At 39.5% G+C, this 14,726-nt stretch overlaps 1 protein-coding gene across 1 annotated transcript in view; it reads right to left on the bottom strand.

Annotated features, from left to right (window-relative positions):
- The window catches only part of SYTL4 (synaptotagmin like 4), a 52,367-nt gene extending 38,584 nt beyond the window's left edge, over nucleotides 1-13,783 (bottom strand). The window contains exons 1-4 of the mRNA XM_023732384.1: nucleotides 13,603-13,783; nucleotides 13,130-13,345; nucleotides 12,885-12,994; nucleotides 12,538-12,640 (exon numbers count right to left, since the gene is read on the bottom strand). Coding sequence (XP_023588152.1) covers nucleotides 12,538-12,640; nucleotides 12,885-12,994; nucleotides 13,130-13,345; nucleotides 13,603-13,712 — 539 coding nt within the window. The 5' untranslated portion in view covers nucleotides 13,713-13,783. The remainder of the gene's footprint in view (nucleotides 1-12,537; nucleotides 12,641-12,884; nucleotides 12,995-13,129; nucleotides 13,346-13,602) is intronic.
- Nucleotides 13,784-14,726: the final 943 nt, after the last annotated feature.

Raw genomic sequence — 14,726 nt, 5'->3', positions numbered from 1 at the left:
CATCAAATGAAAGGATAAAGACTTAGATCAAACACTGAATGGAAGAAGAAACTGATCGAAAGTGGTGAACAAGGAGAAATATGGAGCAGGGGGTCACTGCAAGTTGACCCGACACAGCATGGCCATCTTGAGACAAAGACAACAGTGATCCCCAGTGAGGAGCACAGAAAGGCAACTTCACAGAATTCCCAACATGAGAGAGAAATTGTGTTGACATACCAGTAGTGAAGCAGGGTGAGCAGGACACAAACTGGACCTAGAGAGGAAGGGCGCAGGAGGGAGGGAGAGAGCTCCAAGGATCCCAGCGTCCATGGAGTGGGGAGGGAACTAGGAACCAGAGACAGGGCAGCTCACCAGCAGCAATCCTTAACCACTGGGTTGGGTGGTGCATACAAAGTGACAGCAGGAGGTCCTCCACCTGACTGGACCATGGACAGGCCCCTCCCTCGCATTTCATAGGGGCCAGGTCCTGACTGCTGACTGCAGCCAATGGGACGTGCCCAGGCACCCTCACTCAGTGACGTGAGAAACACACTCTCCCTCCACTCACCCGCCTGGTGATTAGAGGTATGAGCTCCCCCATCCCTGTGGCCCTCAACTGCCGGGGACACAGTCCAAGCCCCCGCTTTTCCCTCCTCCACCCACCCCTATCCACCATGCCCCCCTTGCCCACCCGTTGAGCAGCCATGCTCTTGGTTGTCCAGCCACACCCCTCTCTCCGCACCTGAGCTGTGCAGGAAGACTCTGGCAACTCTATCCACCTGACACCATCCCCCCCAGCTACCCCGCACCTTGGAGCAGCATGGGACTGCTCCAGCAAACCCACTTGTCCACCCATCCACCATACCCTGAACCCAGCTTGTTGTCCCGTCCCTCTGAATGGTGCAGAACCAGTCCAGAGACCCTGCTCACCCAAACCCGCCCCCACCCTACCCCTCCAAGCAGTACAGGACTGCTTTGGCAACCTCGCCCATCTGGCACCCCATTCCTGCAAGTTGCATGGGACCACCCTAGAGACCTCACCAGCCTGACTCTGTCCCCGGCTTCCGCCCACCAACCCGCCCCTCCGAGAGGCACAGGACTACTCTGGCAACCCCAACTGCCCAAGGTAAGCTGAGGAAAGGACACTCCCACTCCCCAGCTCCCCCACCACACCTGCCACCCCACCTACTAAATGAGTACCAACGCCCACTCCAGCACCACTGGATTGAGAACAGACTGTGGCCAACACCTGCCCAGCGCATCCTCAGCTGTCCCACACAACCAGCGAACAGAGACCCGTGCCCAAACTGCTGCCCCACCCACCTGGAGCCAACTGGTGAGCACTCTAGTGCTGCCAGAGTAGTAACCAGCATCGCATTCGCATGCTCAACCTGCCTGCCTGGATATATCAAAACAAAACAAAAAACAAGGACACAGTAACCAAACATACAATCAATAAATAAATATAATAACACCTGAAATGCCTCAGAGACAATAGACAATATAAAATCACATAAAGAAGCAGGACAAGATGTCTCAACAAAGTAACCAAAATAAAGGGCCAGAAAACTTTCCTGAGGAAGAAATGATGATGGAAATACCTGATAAGGAATTCAAAAGACATAGATAGGATCCCTCAAGAGATTAAGAAAAAGATCAAGGAAAATACAGACAAAACTCTAGAAGAATTCAGGAAAACAATACACCAACAAAATGACAAAATAAACAAGACAATTAAAAATCATACAAAAACAGCAACTAGAAATCCAAAAGATTAACACTAAAATTTCAGAAACTCAGTGGAAGGACCTAAGAGTAGAACTGAATCAATGGAAGACAGAATCAGTGAAATAGAAGACAAATCCCTTAACACTAATTTTGTTTGAAGAACAATAAGAAAAAAGATGAAGAAAAATGAAGAAAGCCTAAGAGTTATGTGGGACACTATCAAGAGGAATAATGTATGCATGATCGGAATTCCAGAACAGGAGGCGGCAAAAAAAAAAAAAAAGCACAGAGAGAATTTTCGAAAATTTACTGGCAGAAAACTTCCCTAATATCATGAAAGACGAGAAGATATCCAACCAAGAAGCTCAACGAACCCCATACAAGACAGATCCCAAAAGAAAGCCAACAACACATATCATATTCAAACTTTTCAAAACCAAAGACAAAGAAAGAATCCTGAGAGCAGCTCAGGAAAAATGAACTCTTAACTACAGAGGTGAACCAATAAGACTAAGCTCTGATTTCTTGGCAGAAATCATGCTGGCAAGAAGGCAATGCGATGATATATATAAAGCCCTGAAAGAAAAAAAATGTCAATCAAGAATTACATATTCAGCAAAACTGCCTCTCAAATACAATGGTGAAACTAGGACATTCCCAGATAAACAGAAATTAAGGGAATTTGTAAAAACCAGACCAACCTTACAAGAAATATTAAAGGGAGTCCTTCAGACAGAGAACCAACAACATCAGATGATAACCTGAGATTAAGACACATGACACATCATCCAGATATCAATCCAGATAAAGAAATCTCAAAAACAAAATAAAACTACAAGACTCAAAACAGGGAACCTGAGACATCAATCTGTAATGATGGCAACTTCAAAATAAAAAGGGGGAATAAGTGTTGTAGTTACAGAACTTCCATACAGAGAGGAATTCAAGGCAATATCAAGGTACAACAGACTGTTTTAAACTTAGGAAGATAAAGGCAAATTTCAGGGTAACCACAAAGAAAACTAATAAACCTACTCAAAAAAATAAAAAAGATGAAAATCATAAGACTCAGCAAAAACAAAATAACAACAATGAGGAAAATGAAACGAAAATCCATAAAGTAAACTCAGTACAGAAAAGTGGAACAAAGAAACCATCAACATCACAAAAACAACAAAATGACAGCAGTAAATTCGTACCTATCAATAACCACACTGAATGTAAATGGCTTAACTGTACCAGTCAAGAGTGGCAGAATGGATAAAAAATCATGGCCCATCAATATCTTGCCTACAAGAGACACATCTTAGACACAAAGATAAAAGTAAGCTAAAAATCAAAGGATGGGAAAAAATATGTATCAAGCAAAAAGTAAACAAAAAAGAGCAGAAGTAGCAATACTATACTCTGATAAAATAGACTTTAAGGCAAAATCTAGCATAAGAGACAAGGAGGGGCACTATATAATGATTAAAGGGTCAATCCACCAAGAGGACTGTCTTAGTTAACTAGCGCTGCTGTAACAGAAATACCATAAGTGGATGGCTTTAACAAAGAGAAATTTATTTTCTCACAGTCTAGTAGGCTAGAAGTCCAAATTCAGGGCATCAGCTCCAGGGGAAGGCTTTCTCTCTCTGTCGGCTCTGGATGAAGTTCCTTGTCATCAATCTTCCCCTGGATTAGCAGCTTCTCTGCTCAGGAACCCAGGGTCCAAAGGATGTGCTCTGTTCCTGGTGCTGCTTTCTTGGTGGTATGAGGTTCCCATGTCTCTCTGCTCACTTCTCTCTTTTATATCTCAAAAGACATTGGCTTACGATACTATCTAATCTTATAGATCTCATGAATACAACTGCTGCTAATCCATCTCATTAACATCATAGTGATAGGATTCACAACACATAGGGAAATCACATCAGATGACAAAATGGTAGAAAATCATACCATACTGGGAATCATGTCTGTCATGGACTGAATTGTGTCCCCCCAAAATATCTGTCAACTTGGCTAGGTTGTGATTCCCAGTACTGTATGATTGTATAATCTGATGTGATCTCCTTATGTGTTGTAAACTCTATCACTATGATGAGGTTATACTGATGATGTCTATAAGATTGGATAGTGTCTTAAGCCAATCTCTTTTGAGATATAAAAGAGAGAAGTGAGCAGAGATGCATGGGAACCTCATACCACCAAGAAAGCAGTGCCGGAAGCAGAGCGCATCCTTTGGACCTGAGGTTCCTGTGCAGAGCAGCTCCCAGACCAAAGGAAGACTGATTACATAGACCTTCCTCCAGAGCTGACAGAGAAAGCGTTCCCCTGGAGCCGAAGCCTTGAATTTGGACTTGTAGCCTACTGGACTGTGAGAGAATCAACTTCTCTTTGTTAAAACCATCCACTTGTGGTATCTCTGTTAGAGCAGCACCAGATGACTAAGACAATGATCTAGCCAAGTTGACAGATATTTTTGGGGGACACAACTCAAGCCATGACAAGAACATCACCATAATAAATATTTACGTACCCAACAACAGAGCTCCAAAATACATAATACAAACTCTAACAGTATTGAAAAGATAAATAGACAATTCCACAATAATAGTAGGAGACTTCAACACACCACTTTCAATGAAGGACAAAACTAGAAAGAAACTAAACAGAGACAGAAGACCTAAACAACATAATCAACCAACATGACCTCATAGACATACAGAATACTCAACACAGCACAGTATACATTTTTCTCAACTCACATGGATCATTCTCCAGAATAGGCCATATTTTAGGCCACAAAGCAACCCTCAATAAATGCAAAAATATCAAAGTAATACAAAGCATATTCTCTGATCACAACACTATAAAATTAAAAATCAATAACAGGAAGAACAAGGAAAAAAAAAACCCCGAATATATGAAAACTGAATAACACCTTGCTTAAAAACCACAGGATAACAGATGAAATTAAAAATAAAATAAAAACATTCCTAGAATCAAATGAGAATGAAAACATAACATACCAAAACCTTTGGGACACAGCAAAAGCAGTACTCAGAGGTCAATTTATAGCAATAAACACACACATCAAAAAAGAAAGGGCCACAATCAATACCTTAACCCTAAATCTTGAAAAAATAGAAAAAGAGCAACAAAAGAAGCCCACAGTCACCAGAAGAAAGGAAATAATAAAGGTTAGGGCAGAAATAAATGAAACGGAAAAACAATTGAGAGAATCAACAAGACCAGAAATTGGTTCCTTGAAAGGATCAATAAAATTGACAAACCACTGGCCAAAATGTCAAAAGAAAAGAAGATGCAAATAACTCAAATAAGATGAGATGGGTGACATTACAACAGAACCAACCAAAATAAAAAGGATCATAACAGAATATTATGAAAAATTATACTCCAACAAATTTGAAAACCTAGAATAAATAGACAAATTTCAGGAAATACACTACCTACCTAAACTAACACAAACTGAGGTAGAAAATATGAACAGATCCATAACAAAAGAAGACACTGAAGAGGTCATAAGAAAACTCCCAACAAATAAAAGCCCTGGCCCAGACAACTTCACTGAAGAATTCTACTAAACATTCAGAGAAGAGTTGACATCAATTCTACTAAAACTATTCCAGAACATAGAAAAGGAAAGAATACTCCCAAATTCATTCTATGAAGCCAGCATAACCCTGATACCAAAGCTAGGCAAAGACTCCACTAAAAATAAAATTATACACCAATAACCCTCATGAATATAGATGTGAAAATTCTCCACAAAATTCTAGCCAATAACATTCAACAGTATATCAGAAAAATAATACATCATGACCAAATGGGATTCATACCAGGTACGTAAGGATGGTCCAACATGAAACAATCAGTCAACATATTCCACCACATAAATAAAACAAAAGAATTACATGATCATCTCAATCGATGCAGAAAAGGCATTCAATAAAATGCAACATCCATTCCTGATAAAAACTCAGCAAAATAGGAATAGAAGGAAAATTCCTTAACATAATTAAGGGCATATATACAAAACCAACAGCCAACATTATTCTCAACAGAGACTGAAAGCATTCCCTTGAGAATGGGAACCAGACAAGGTTGCCCTTTATCACCACTCTTATTCAATATTGTACTGGGAGTCCTAGCTAGAGCAATAAGGGATGAAAGGTAAATAAAGGGCATCTAAATTGGTAAGGAAGAAGAAAAACTATCCCTACTCACAGATGATATGATCCTATACACAGAAAATTCCAGAGATTCTACAAGAAAACTATTGGAACTAATAGAAGGATTCAGCAAAGTGGCAAGGTACAAGATCAACATACAAAAATTAGCTGGATTTCTCTACATTAACAAAGAGAGCTCTGACAGGGAAATCAGGAAAACACCATCATTTACAACAGCCCCCCAAAAGATAAAATACTTAGGAATAAATCTAACAAGGGACATAAAAGACTTATACAAAGAAAACTACAAAACACTACTGCAAGAAACCAAAAGAGACCTACATAAGTGGAAAAACATACCATGCTCATGGACAGGAAAACTTAACATTGTGAGAATGTCAGTTCTACCCAAAGCAATATACAAATACAATGTAATCCTGATCCAAATTCCAACAACATTCTTTAATGACATGGAAAAACTAATCACCAACTTTATGTGGAAATGAAAGAGGCCCCAGATAAGTAAAGCATTATTGAAGAAGAACAAAGTAGGAGGTCTCACACTCCTGATCAAAGAACCTACTATACAGCCACAGTAGTCAAATCAGCCTGGTACTGATACAATGACAGACACATAGGCCAATGGAATAGAATTGAGAACCCAGAAGTAAATACATCCACCTATGGATAGCTGATCTTAGGCAAAGGGTTGAAGCCCATTAAAAGGGGAAGAGAAAGTCTCTTTAACAAATGATGCTGGCAAAACTGGATATCCATTTGCAGAAAAATGAAGCAGGATCCATACCTCACATCACACACAAAAACTAACTCAAAATGGATCAAAGACAAAAATACAAAACCTAAAACTATAAAGATCATGGAAGAAAAAATAGGGACAAGGCTAGGGGTCTAATATACAGCATAAATAGAATATAACTGAAAAATGCACAACAGCAGAAGATAAACTAGATAACTGGGACCTCCTAAAATTTAAACACTTAATATGCTCATCAAAAGACTTCAGCAAAAGAGTAAAAAGAGAATGTATAGACTTGGAAAAAATTTCTGGCTATGACATATCTGGCAAAGGTCTAATCTCTAAAATTTATAGAAAACTTCAACACCTCAACAACAAAAAGACAAACAATTCAATTAAAAAATGGGCAAAGGACATGAACAGACACTTCACCAAAGAAGACATTCAGGTGGCTAACAAACACATGAAGAGATGCTCACAATCATTAGGCATTGGAAAGATACAAATCAAAACTATAATGAGATACCATCTTACCCTGGCAAGAATGGCACCGATCCAAAAATCAGAAAACAACAAATGTGATTGTGCAGAGACTGGAACCCTTATACACTGCTGGTGGGAATGTAAAATGGTACAACAGCTCTGGAAACCGGTATGGTGTTTCCTTAAAAAGCTAGAAATAGAAATACCATAAGATCCAGCAATCCCACTCTTAGATATATACTAGAGAAATAAGAGCCATGACAAGAACAGACATATGCATACCCATGTTCACTGCAGCATTATATACAATAGCAAAGAGATGGAAACAATCTAAATGCCCATCAATGGATGAATGGATTAAAAAAAAACTGGTATGCACACACAATGGAATACTATGCAACAAAAAAGAATGATGATGAATCCATGAAACATCTCACAACATGGATGAATCTGGAGGACATCATGCTGAGTGAAATAAGTCAATCATAGGAGGACAAATATTGTATGAGACAATTATTATAAAAGGTTTTAAAAAGTTTACACACAGAAAGTAACATTCTTTGATGGTTACCAGGGATGGGAGGAGGAGGGAGGAAAAACACCAACTAGATAGTAGACACATGTTAAATGTGGTGAAGGAAAAGGCAATACACAATATGGGGGAAATCAGTACAACATGACCAAGGCAAAGAAAGACACTGAGAGGTATGCAAAAATAAAAGGCAACTATGCTAAATACTGTAACACATACAACCCTGCAGCAATAGTAATAACAAACAATAATTTATGAGTGGATACATAGGCAGATATGTATGCTGAAAAGTTATGGGAGGGCGTACGAAAGTACATCTGTGTGCATATATAGACTAAGTTGTGGATATTTCTACATACATATTCATATGTGCAGCATGTATAGTCATATATACAATGGTGCATACAGGGAGCACATTCAGGGAAACTTCTTAGACATAACCAAACACTTTTCAGGACTGAGTTACTGGGCTTAGGGCTGGGGACCATAGTCTCGGGGGACATCTAAGTCAGTTGGCATAACATAGCTTATAAAGTCAATGTTCTACATCCTGCTTTGGTGAGTAGCATCTGGCGTCTTAAAAGCTTGAGAGCAGCCATCTAAGATACAACTACTGATCACTTTCCATCTGGAGCAAAGGAGAGTGAAGAAAACCAAAGACTCAAGGAAGTAATTAGTCCAAAGGACTAATGGCCCACATGAACCACAGCCTCTACTAGCCTAACATCAGAAGAACTAGATGGTGCCCAGCTACTACCACCAACTGCTCTGACCAGGATCACAATAGAGGGTTCCAGACAGAGCAGGATAAAAATGTATAACAAAACTCAAACTCCTAAAAAAGACCAGACTTACTGGTCTGATAGAAATTGGAGAAACTCCCGAGACTATGGCCCTTAGACACCTATCTAACTTGGATCTGAAGCCACTCCCGGAGGTCACCTTTCAGCCAAATAACACACAGGCCTATAAAATAAACAATAACACCTGTGAGGAAAGTGCTCTTTAGAACAATCAATTATACGAGACCAAAAGGGTAACATTTGCCCAAAAGCAAAGATGAGAAGGCAGGAAAGGGCAGGACAAGCAGATGAATGGAAATGGGGAACTCAGGGTGGAAATGGGGAGAGTGCTGACACATTGCAGGGATTGCAACCAACGTCACAGAACACTTTGTGTATAAACTATTGAATGGGAAACTAATTTACTCTGTAAACTTTCATCTAAAGCACAATAAAAAAAGACGACAACGACAATGGAGCAATGTCTACAAATTCTGAGGGAAAGAAGTGTGATTCAAGAATATAATATATAACCAAGATATCAGTAAGTATAAAGGCACTGGGCAGATAGATGTTCTTAACATGAAAGAATACAATAAATATAGCACCCAGAAGCCCTTCTTGAAAGAACTTCTGAATAATAAAACCCAGACAATCACAAAATTAATCCAAGTGAAGAGTTCAGGACCAGAGAATCCATGGCGCAAGGCCTGTTGTAAGCATACAATTCTCTTAAATATGAAACTAAGACAAAACAAACAGAACAAGCAGATGATTTATGGCTGCAGAACAGAATGTAAATGCTATAAACCCTGACAAAGTAAAAATAATTTAAGTAAAAAAAACAAGAATAGGGGAAAAGACAAAGAAATACGAGAAAGCTAATCTCATTGTTCATAGCAGAGTCCACCAATAATGTTCAATATTGAAACAGGTAGAGTAAAAAAAGACTGACTAACCATTTGACTCAGCAATTCAATTCCTAGCTTTATACCCAATGGAAACAGAAACAAATGTCCATGCAAAAGCTTGTACTCAAATGTTCATAGCAGCATTATTTATAATACCCCAAAAGTAGAAACAACCTAAATGCCCATTAATTGATGAACGGACAAGCAAAATGTTGTATCTGTGCAATGGAATATTATTTGGTCATAAAAAAGAATGGAATACTGATATACGCTACAATATGGATGAACCTTGAAAACATTATGCTAAGTGTAAGAAGCCAGACACAAAACATCACATATTATATGATTCAATTTATATGAAATATTCAGAATAGGCAAATCTATAGAAACAGAAAATAGATGAGTGGTTTCTTAGGGCTGGGGAGGCTGAGAGGTTTGGAGGATGATATCTAAGGGGCATAGGGTTTCTTCTAGAGGTGATGAAAATGTTCTAAAATTGATAGTGGTGATAATTCCACAACTCTGAATATACTAAGAACACTGCATTATATACTATAAATGGGTGAATTGTATGGTATGTGAATTATTTCTCAATGAAGCTATTACAAAAAATCATTAGAAAAGAAATGACAGTGCTATGGTTTTTGTAATATTCTTCTTTTTATTGTGCTTTAGGTGAAAGTTTGCAGCTCAAGTTAATTTCTCATACAAAAATTTATACACATATTATTATGTGACACTCGTTACAATCCCTACAATGTGACAGCACACTTCCTCTTTCCACCTCAGGTTTCCTGTGTCCATCCAGCCAGCTCCTGTCCCTTCCTGCCTTCTCATCCTGCCTCCAGAAAGGAGCCACGCATTTGGTCTTGCACATCTGCTTGAAGTAGAAGCATGCTCTTCACAAGTATCATTTTATGTTTTATAGTCCAGTCTAATCTTTGTCTGAAGAGTGGGCTTTCGGAATGATTTTAGTTCTGGGTTAACAGAGTGTCCAGGGGTCATGGCTTTGAGGGTTCCTCCAGTCTGTCAGACCACTAAGTCTGGTCTTTTTGCATCAATTTGAGTTCTGCTCCACACTTTTCCCCTGCTCCGTCAGGGACTCTCTGTTGTGTTCCCTGTCAGGGTGGTCACTGATAGTAGCTGGGCACCATCTAGTTCTTCTGGTCTCAGGTTGATGGAATCTCTGGTTTATGTGGCCCGTTTGTCTCTTGGGCTAATATTTTCCTTGTGTCTTGGTGTTCTTCACTCTCTTGCTCCAAGTGGGTTAGGACCAACTGATGCATCTTAGATGGCCGCTCGCAAGCTTTTAAGACCCCAGACGCCACTCACCAAAGTGGGATGCAGAACATTTTCTTAATAAACTTTGTTATGTCAATTGACCTAGATGTCCCCTGAAACCATGGTTCCTAGATCCTGGCCCCACCTACTCTGTCCCTCAAAGTGTTTGGTTGTGTTCAGGAAACTTCTTAGCTTTTGGTTTAGTCCACTTTTGTTGACTTCCCATATATTGTGTGTTGTCCTTCCCTTCAACTAAAATGATTCTTGTCTGCTATCTAGTTAGTGAATTCCCCTCTCCTTCCCTCCCCACCCTCGTAACCATCAAAGAATGTTTTCTTCTGTGTTTAAACCTTTTCTTGATTTCTTATAATAGTGGTTTCATACAGTATTTGTCCTTTTGCAACTGACTAATTTCACTCAGCATAATGCCTTCCAGATTCACGCATGTTGTGAGATGTTTCGTGGATTCATCATTGTTCTTTAATGTTGCATAGTATTCCATTGTGTGTATGTACCATAATTTGTTTATCCATTTGTCTGCTGATGGGCACCTAGGTTGTTTCCATCTTTTTGCTATTGTGAACAGTGCTGCAATGAACATGGGTGTGCATATATCTATTCATGTGATAGCTCTTATTTCTCTAGGATATATTCCAAGGAGAGGGATTGCTAGATCATATGGTACTTCTATTTCTAGCTTTTTAAGGAAGTGTCAAATTGATTTCCAAAGTGGCTGTACCATTTTACATTCCCACCAACAGTGTATAAGTGTTCCAGTCTCTCCACAACCACTCCAGCATTTATTATTTTGTGTTTTTTGGATTAGTGCTAGCCTTGTTGGGATGAGATGATATCTCATTGTAATTTTGATTTTCATTTCTCTAATGGCTAATGATTGTGAGCATTTCTTCATGTATCTGTCAGCTGCCTAAATATCTTCTTTGGCAAAGTGCCTGTTCATATCCTTTGCCCATTTTTTAACTGGCTTATTTGTCTTTTTGTTGTTGAGGTTTTGCAGTATCTTGTAGATTTCCAAAGTGGTTGTACCATCTTACATGCCCACCAGAAGTGCATAACTGTTCCAGTCTCTCCACAACCTCTCCAACATTTATGATTTTGTATTTTTTTTAATATTTCTTCTTAAAATTAGAGTGATATTAACGATGAATAACTTTTATGGTGAAGAAACATTTGTCTGAAGATTAGTAATTCAATTTTATTTCAATGTTTTATTCTTTTAAATTCAAGAAAAATTAAAAAGAATGCTTTTAATTTAATATAGTATGATCCAACACTGTAAACATTTTTTCAGTCTATCTAGCCATCCATACCTTTTACTGTATATATGCATAGAAGATATCTGAGATGATTTTCACACAATGTGAATACAAAAACCAGAAATTTGAGTGATTTGTTACTTTCCTCTTTGTTGTTTCCTGTACTGGTTACATTTCAATGAGTACGTGTTATTTTTATCTTTTTCAAATTGTTCCTATGAACCAAACCCACTGCTGTCAAGTTATTTCCAACTCATAGTGAACCCATAGGGTTTCCAAGGCTGTAAACCTGTACGGAAGCAGGCTGCGGCACCTTTCTCCTGTGGAGCCACTGGTGGGTTTGAACTGCCAACCTTTCAGTTAGCAGCTGACCACTTTAACCACTGTGCCACAGAGGCTCCTCGTTCTTATGAAGGACAAAGTAAATATGTTAAAATGTTAACGATTACCCGTGAGTAGTAGGATTAAGAGTGATTTTTCCCCCCTTCTTTACTCTTTTCTGTGTTTTCCAAATTTTCCTATAATGAGCAACTATTATTTTATAAATAGAAGAAAGTGAAAAATAATAATAATAAAAGAATTAAAGGGATATGTAGCATTTCTTTAAATGATTACTTGGTTCCTACCTGTACTCTTTCTGTCGCTCCTGAGCGAACTTTCTTCCTGGCCAGATATCGCCAATCTGTGACTGATGCAGTAGGGACTGTCCCACTGTCTCTCTTTTATTCACTTTAAGACAAACAAAAGCATGGCAGGAGGGTAGTGATGAGGGGTGAAAAGGGAAAGAATCCCCATATAATCTCCCTTTAAACATACCACGCTTGTAGAATGGATGGCAAAACAATCTTTTATGCTCCCCCCCCGCACAAAACCAACTGAGCCTATGGAATAAGAACACACTAAGATTCCACACCAGAGGCTCTATCACTGATGTTAAGCACCTCAGGGAATCATCTCCAGACATGCCCAGTACCTGCAGGTTTGTGGCGCAGGGACATTCTAATTATCTCACTGCCAGTGCGGTAATCAAAGCGATTCACTTTCTGGTCATAAAACCAGTCTCCAGTTGCCTTCTTTAGCTCTCTGAGAAGGAATACAAGAAAATGACAGATATTAAGAATGTCTCTTGTTACTCAACCAACAAAGACCAAGGGAATAAATCCTCACCACAGCTGGGGCCTCATTTCCTCTCTTTGCACACCCACAGGTGACACTCACATTTCCTTGGCACACACTTTGCACCTCCAGGTACCATTGCTTTCCTGGACACAACAGTCCCGACACACCAGGTGATTACAACCCCGACAAGTGTTGGTCTTGGGAGTCAAACGGCCCAGGCTCTCCTGGCACCGGGCACAGGTCCGATCACTGTAGTGTTGGCTGCCCCTCTTGGCCCCTTTCCTTTTAATCTCCAGCAACTCATTCTTCAGTCTCCTGCCAAGACCCAAAAGACAAGCACAACTGGATTCACAATCTGCATAAGCTAGAGGGAGAGGGGTTATGGGGTAGACACAGTAAGACTAATTGGTTCTGTCAAAGTGACAAACTCAGAGCCCAACATGAACCAATGAGGAGTTGTAAACCTCATATACACAAGTTCTTCTGAAAATCAGATGAGAGATATACAAGGAAAATCCCATATTATCATTGGTCAAGAGCCTGGGAACCCACACTTTTTCTGGGACTCTTACCTAATCCTTTTCTCATCAGCTTTCCGGAGCTCCTCATCTCGCTGTAGAACATTGAGTATCAAATCCCTTTCCATGTCTGATAGAAAAGAGAGGTCAAGTATCTCTGACATGACTTATTCTATGTTTTCGTATTCTCTTCTTTCTTCAAAGCAACCAGACAGGAGTGCTACCAGAGTTGTCTGAAATAAGATAACAATTAATTTTACACAGATAATTTACTCCAGAATAGGCCTACAGCCCTAGAGCCTTTCAGTAGGCTACTTCCCCACTAAGGAAGGCTAAAGAGACAAAGCAGAAATATTTTACCTACCTACCACTCCTACTCTCACTCCCTCCTGAATTCTGCCCTGAAAATGAAAAGGCTTTGATTTTTTTCAAGAGGAAAGTTATGCACGACTCTGGGAAAGGGTTAATCTTTCAGCATCACCATCTCAGTCTGGAGAGAACATAGAACAGCTGAGCCAAACTCCCCTTCCACCTGGTGGGTCCTCAATCACCCAATTTTTGATACTTGAAAAAAATAATCAGGCAGCTGGTCTCTGTGGTGGAGGAGAAAACTACATGGGGACTCAAGCCAGTTTAAGCCCATTTCTCCATTCCTGACCAGCTTCCATGTTCCCAGGATTCAGTCAGCTTTCTACTACATTTCAAAATTTCCACCACCTACTGCACATCTCAGAGTTCTTATCGCTAACACTATTTCAGGAATATATCCATCCATTTCATGAACATTTGTTGATCACCCACTCTGACAGACATTGTGCAAAGTGCTGGGGATACAGAGATAAGATACAATTCCTGCCCTTAAGAAGTTCACAGAGTTGTAGCAGAGACAGATACGCATAAATACAGTATAATGTACTAAGTGCTATCAGAGGGATTATAAATTAAGTGCTAGGGGAACTTAAAGAAGGAAGTAATTAATTCTATCTTGCACAAAGGGGAGAGAAAGAGCTGTACACATGGAAGGTTTAACAAAGAGATGGCATATAAATTTTGCCTTATGAAAAGAGGAATATTTGTTGATGGGGCAGAACAGTAGGAAAGATAGGTTGGGACCAGATTATATAAATCTCAAATATCCTTAAAAATTAAGAATTTTTAAATTTATTCTATAGACCATA

Source organism: Trichechus manatus, unplaced genomic scaffold (assembly GCF_000243295.1).
Source record: "Trichechus manatus latirostris isolate Lorelei unplaced genomic scaffold, TriManLat1.0 scaffold00051, whole genome shotgun sequence".
NCBI lineage: Eukaryota > Metazoa > Chordata > Mammalia > Sirenia > Trichechidae > Trichechus > Trichechus manatus.
The sequence above is the reverse complement of the archived record's forward strand: the minus strand, read 5'-3'. Positions and strand labels throughout refer to the sequence as shown.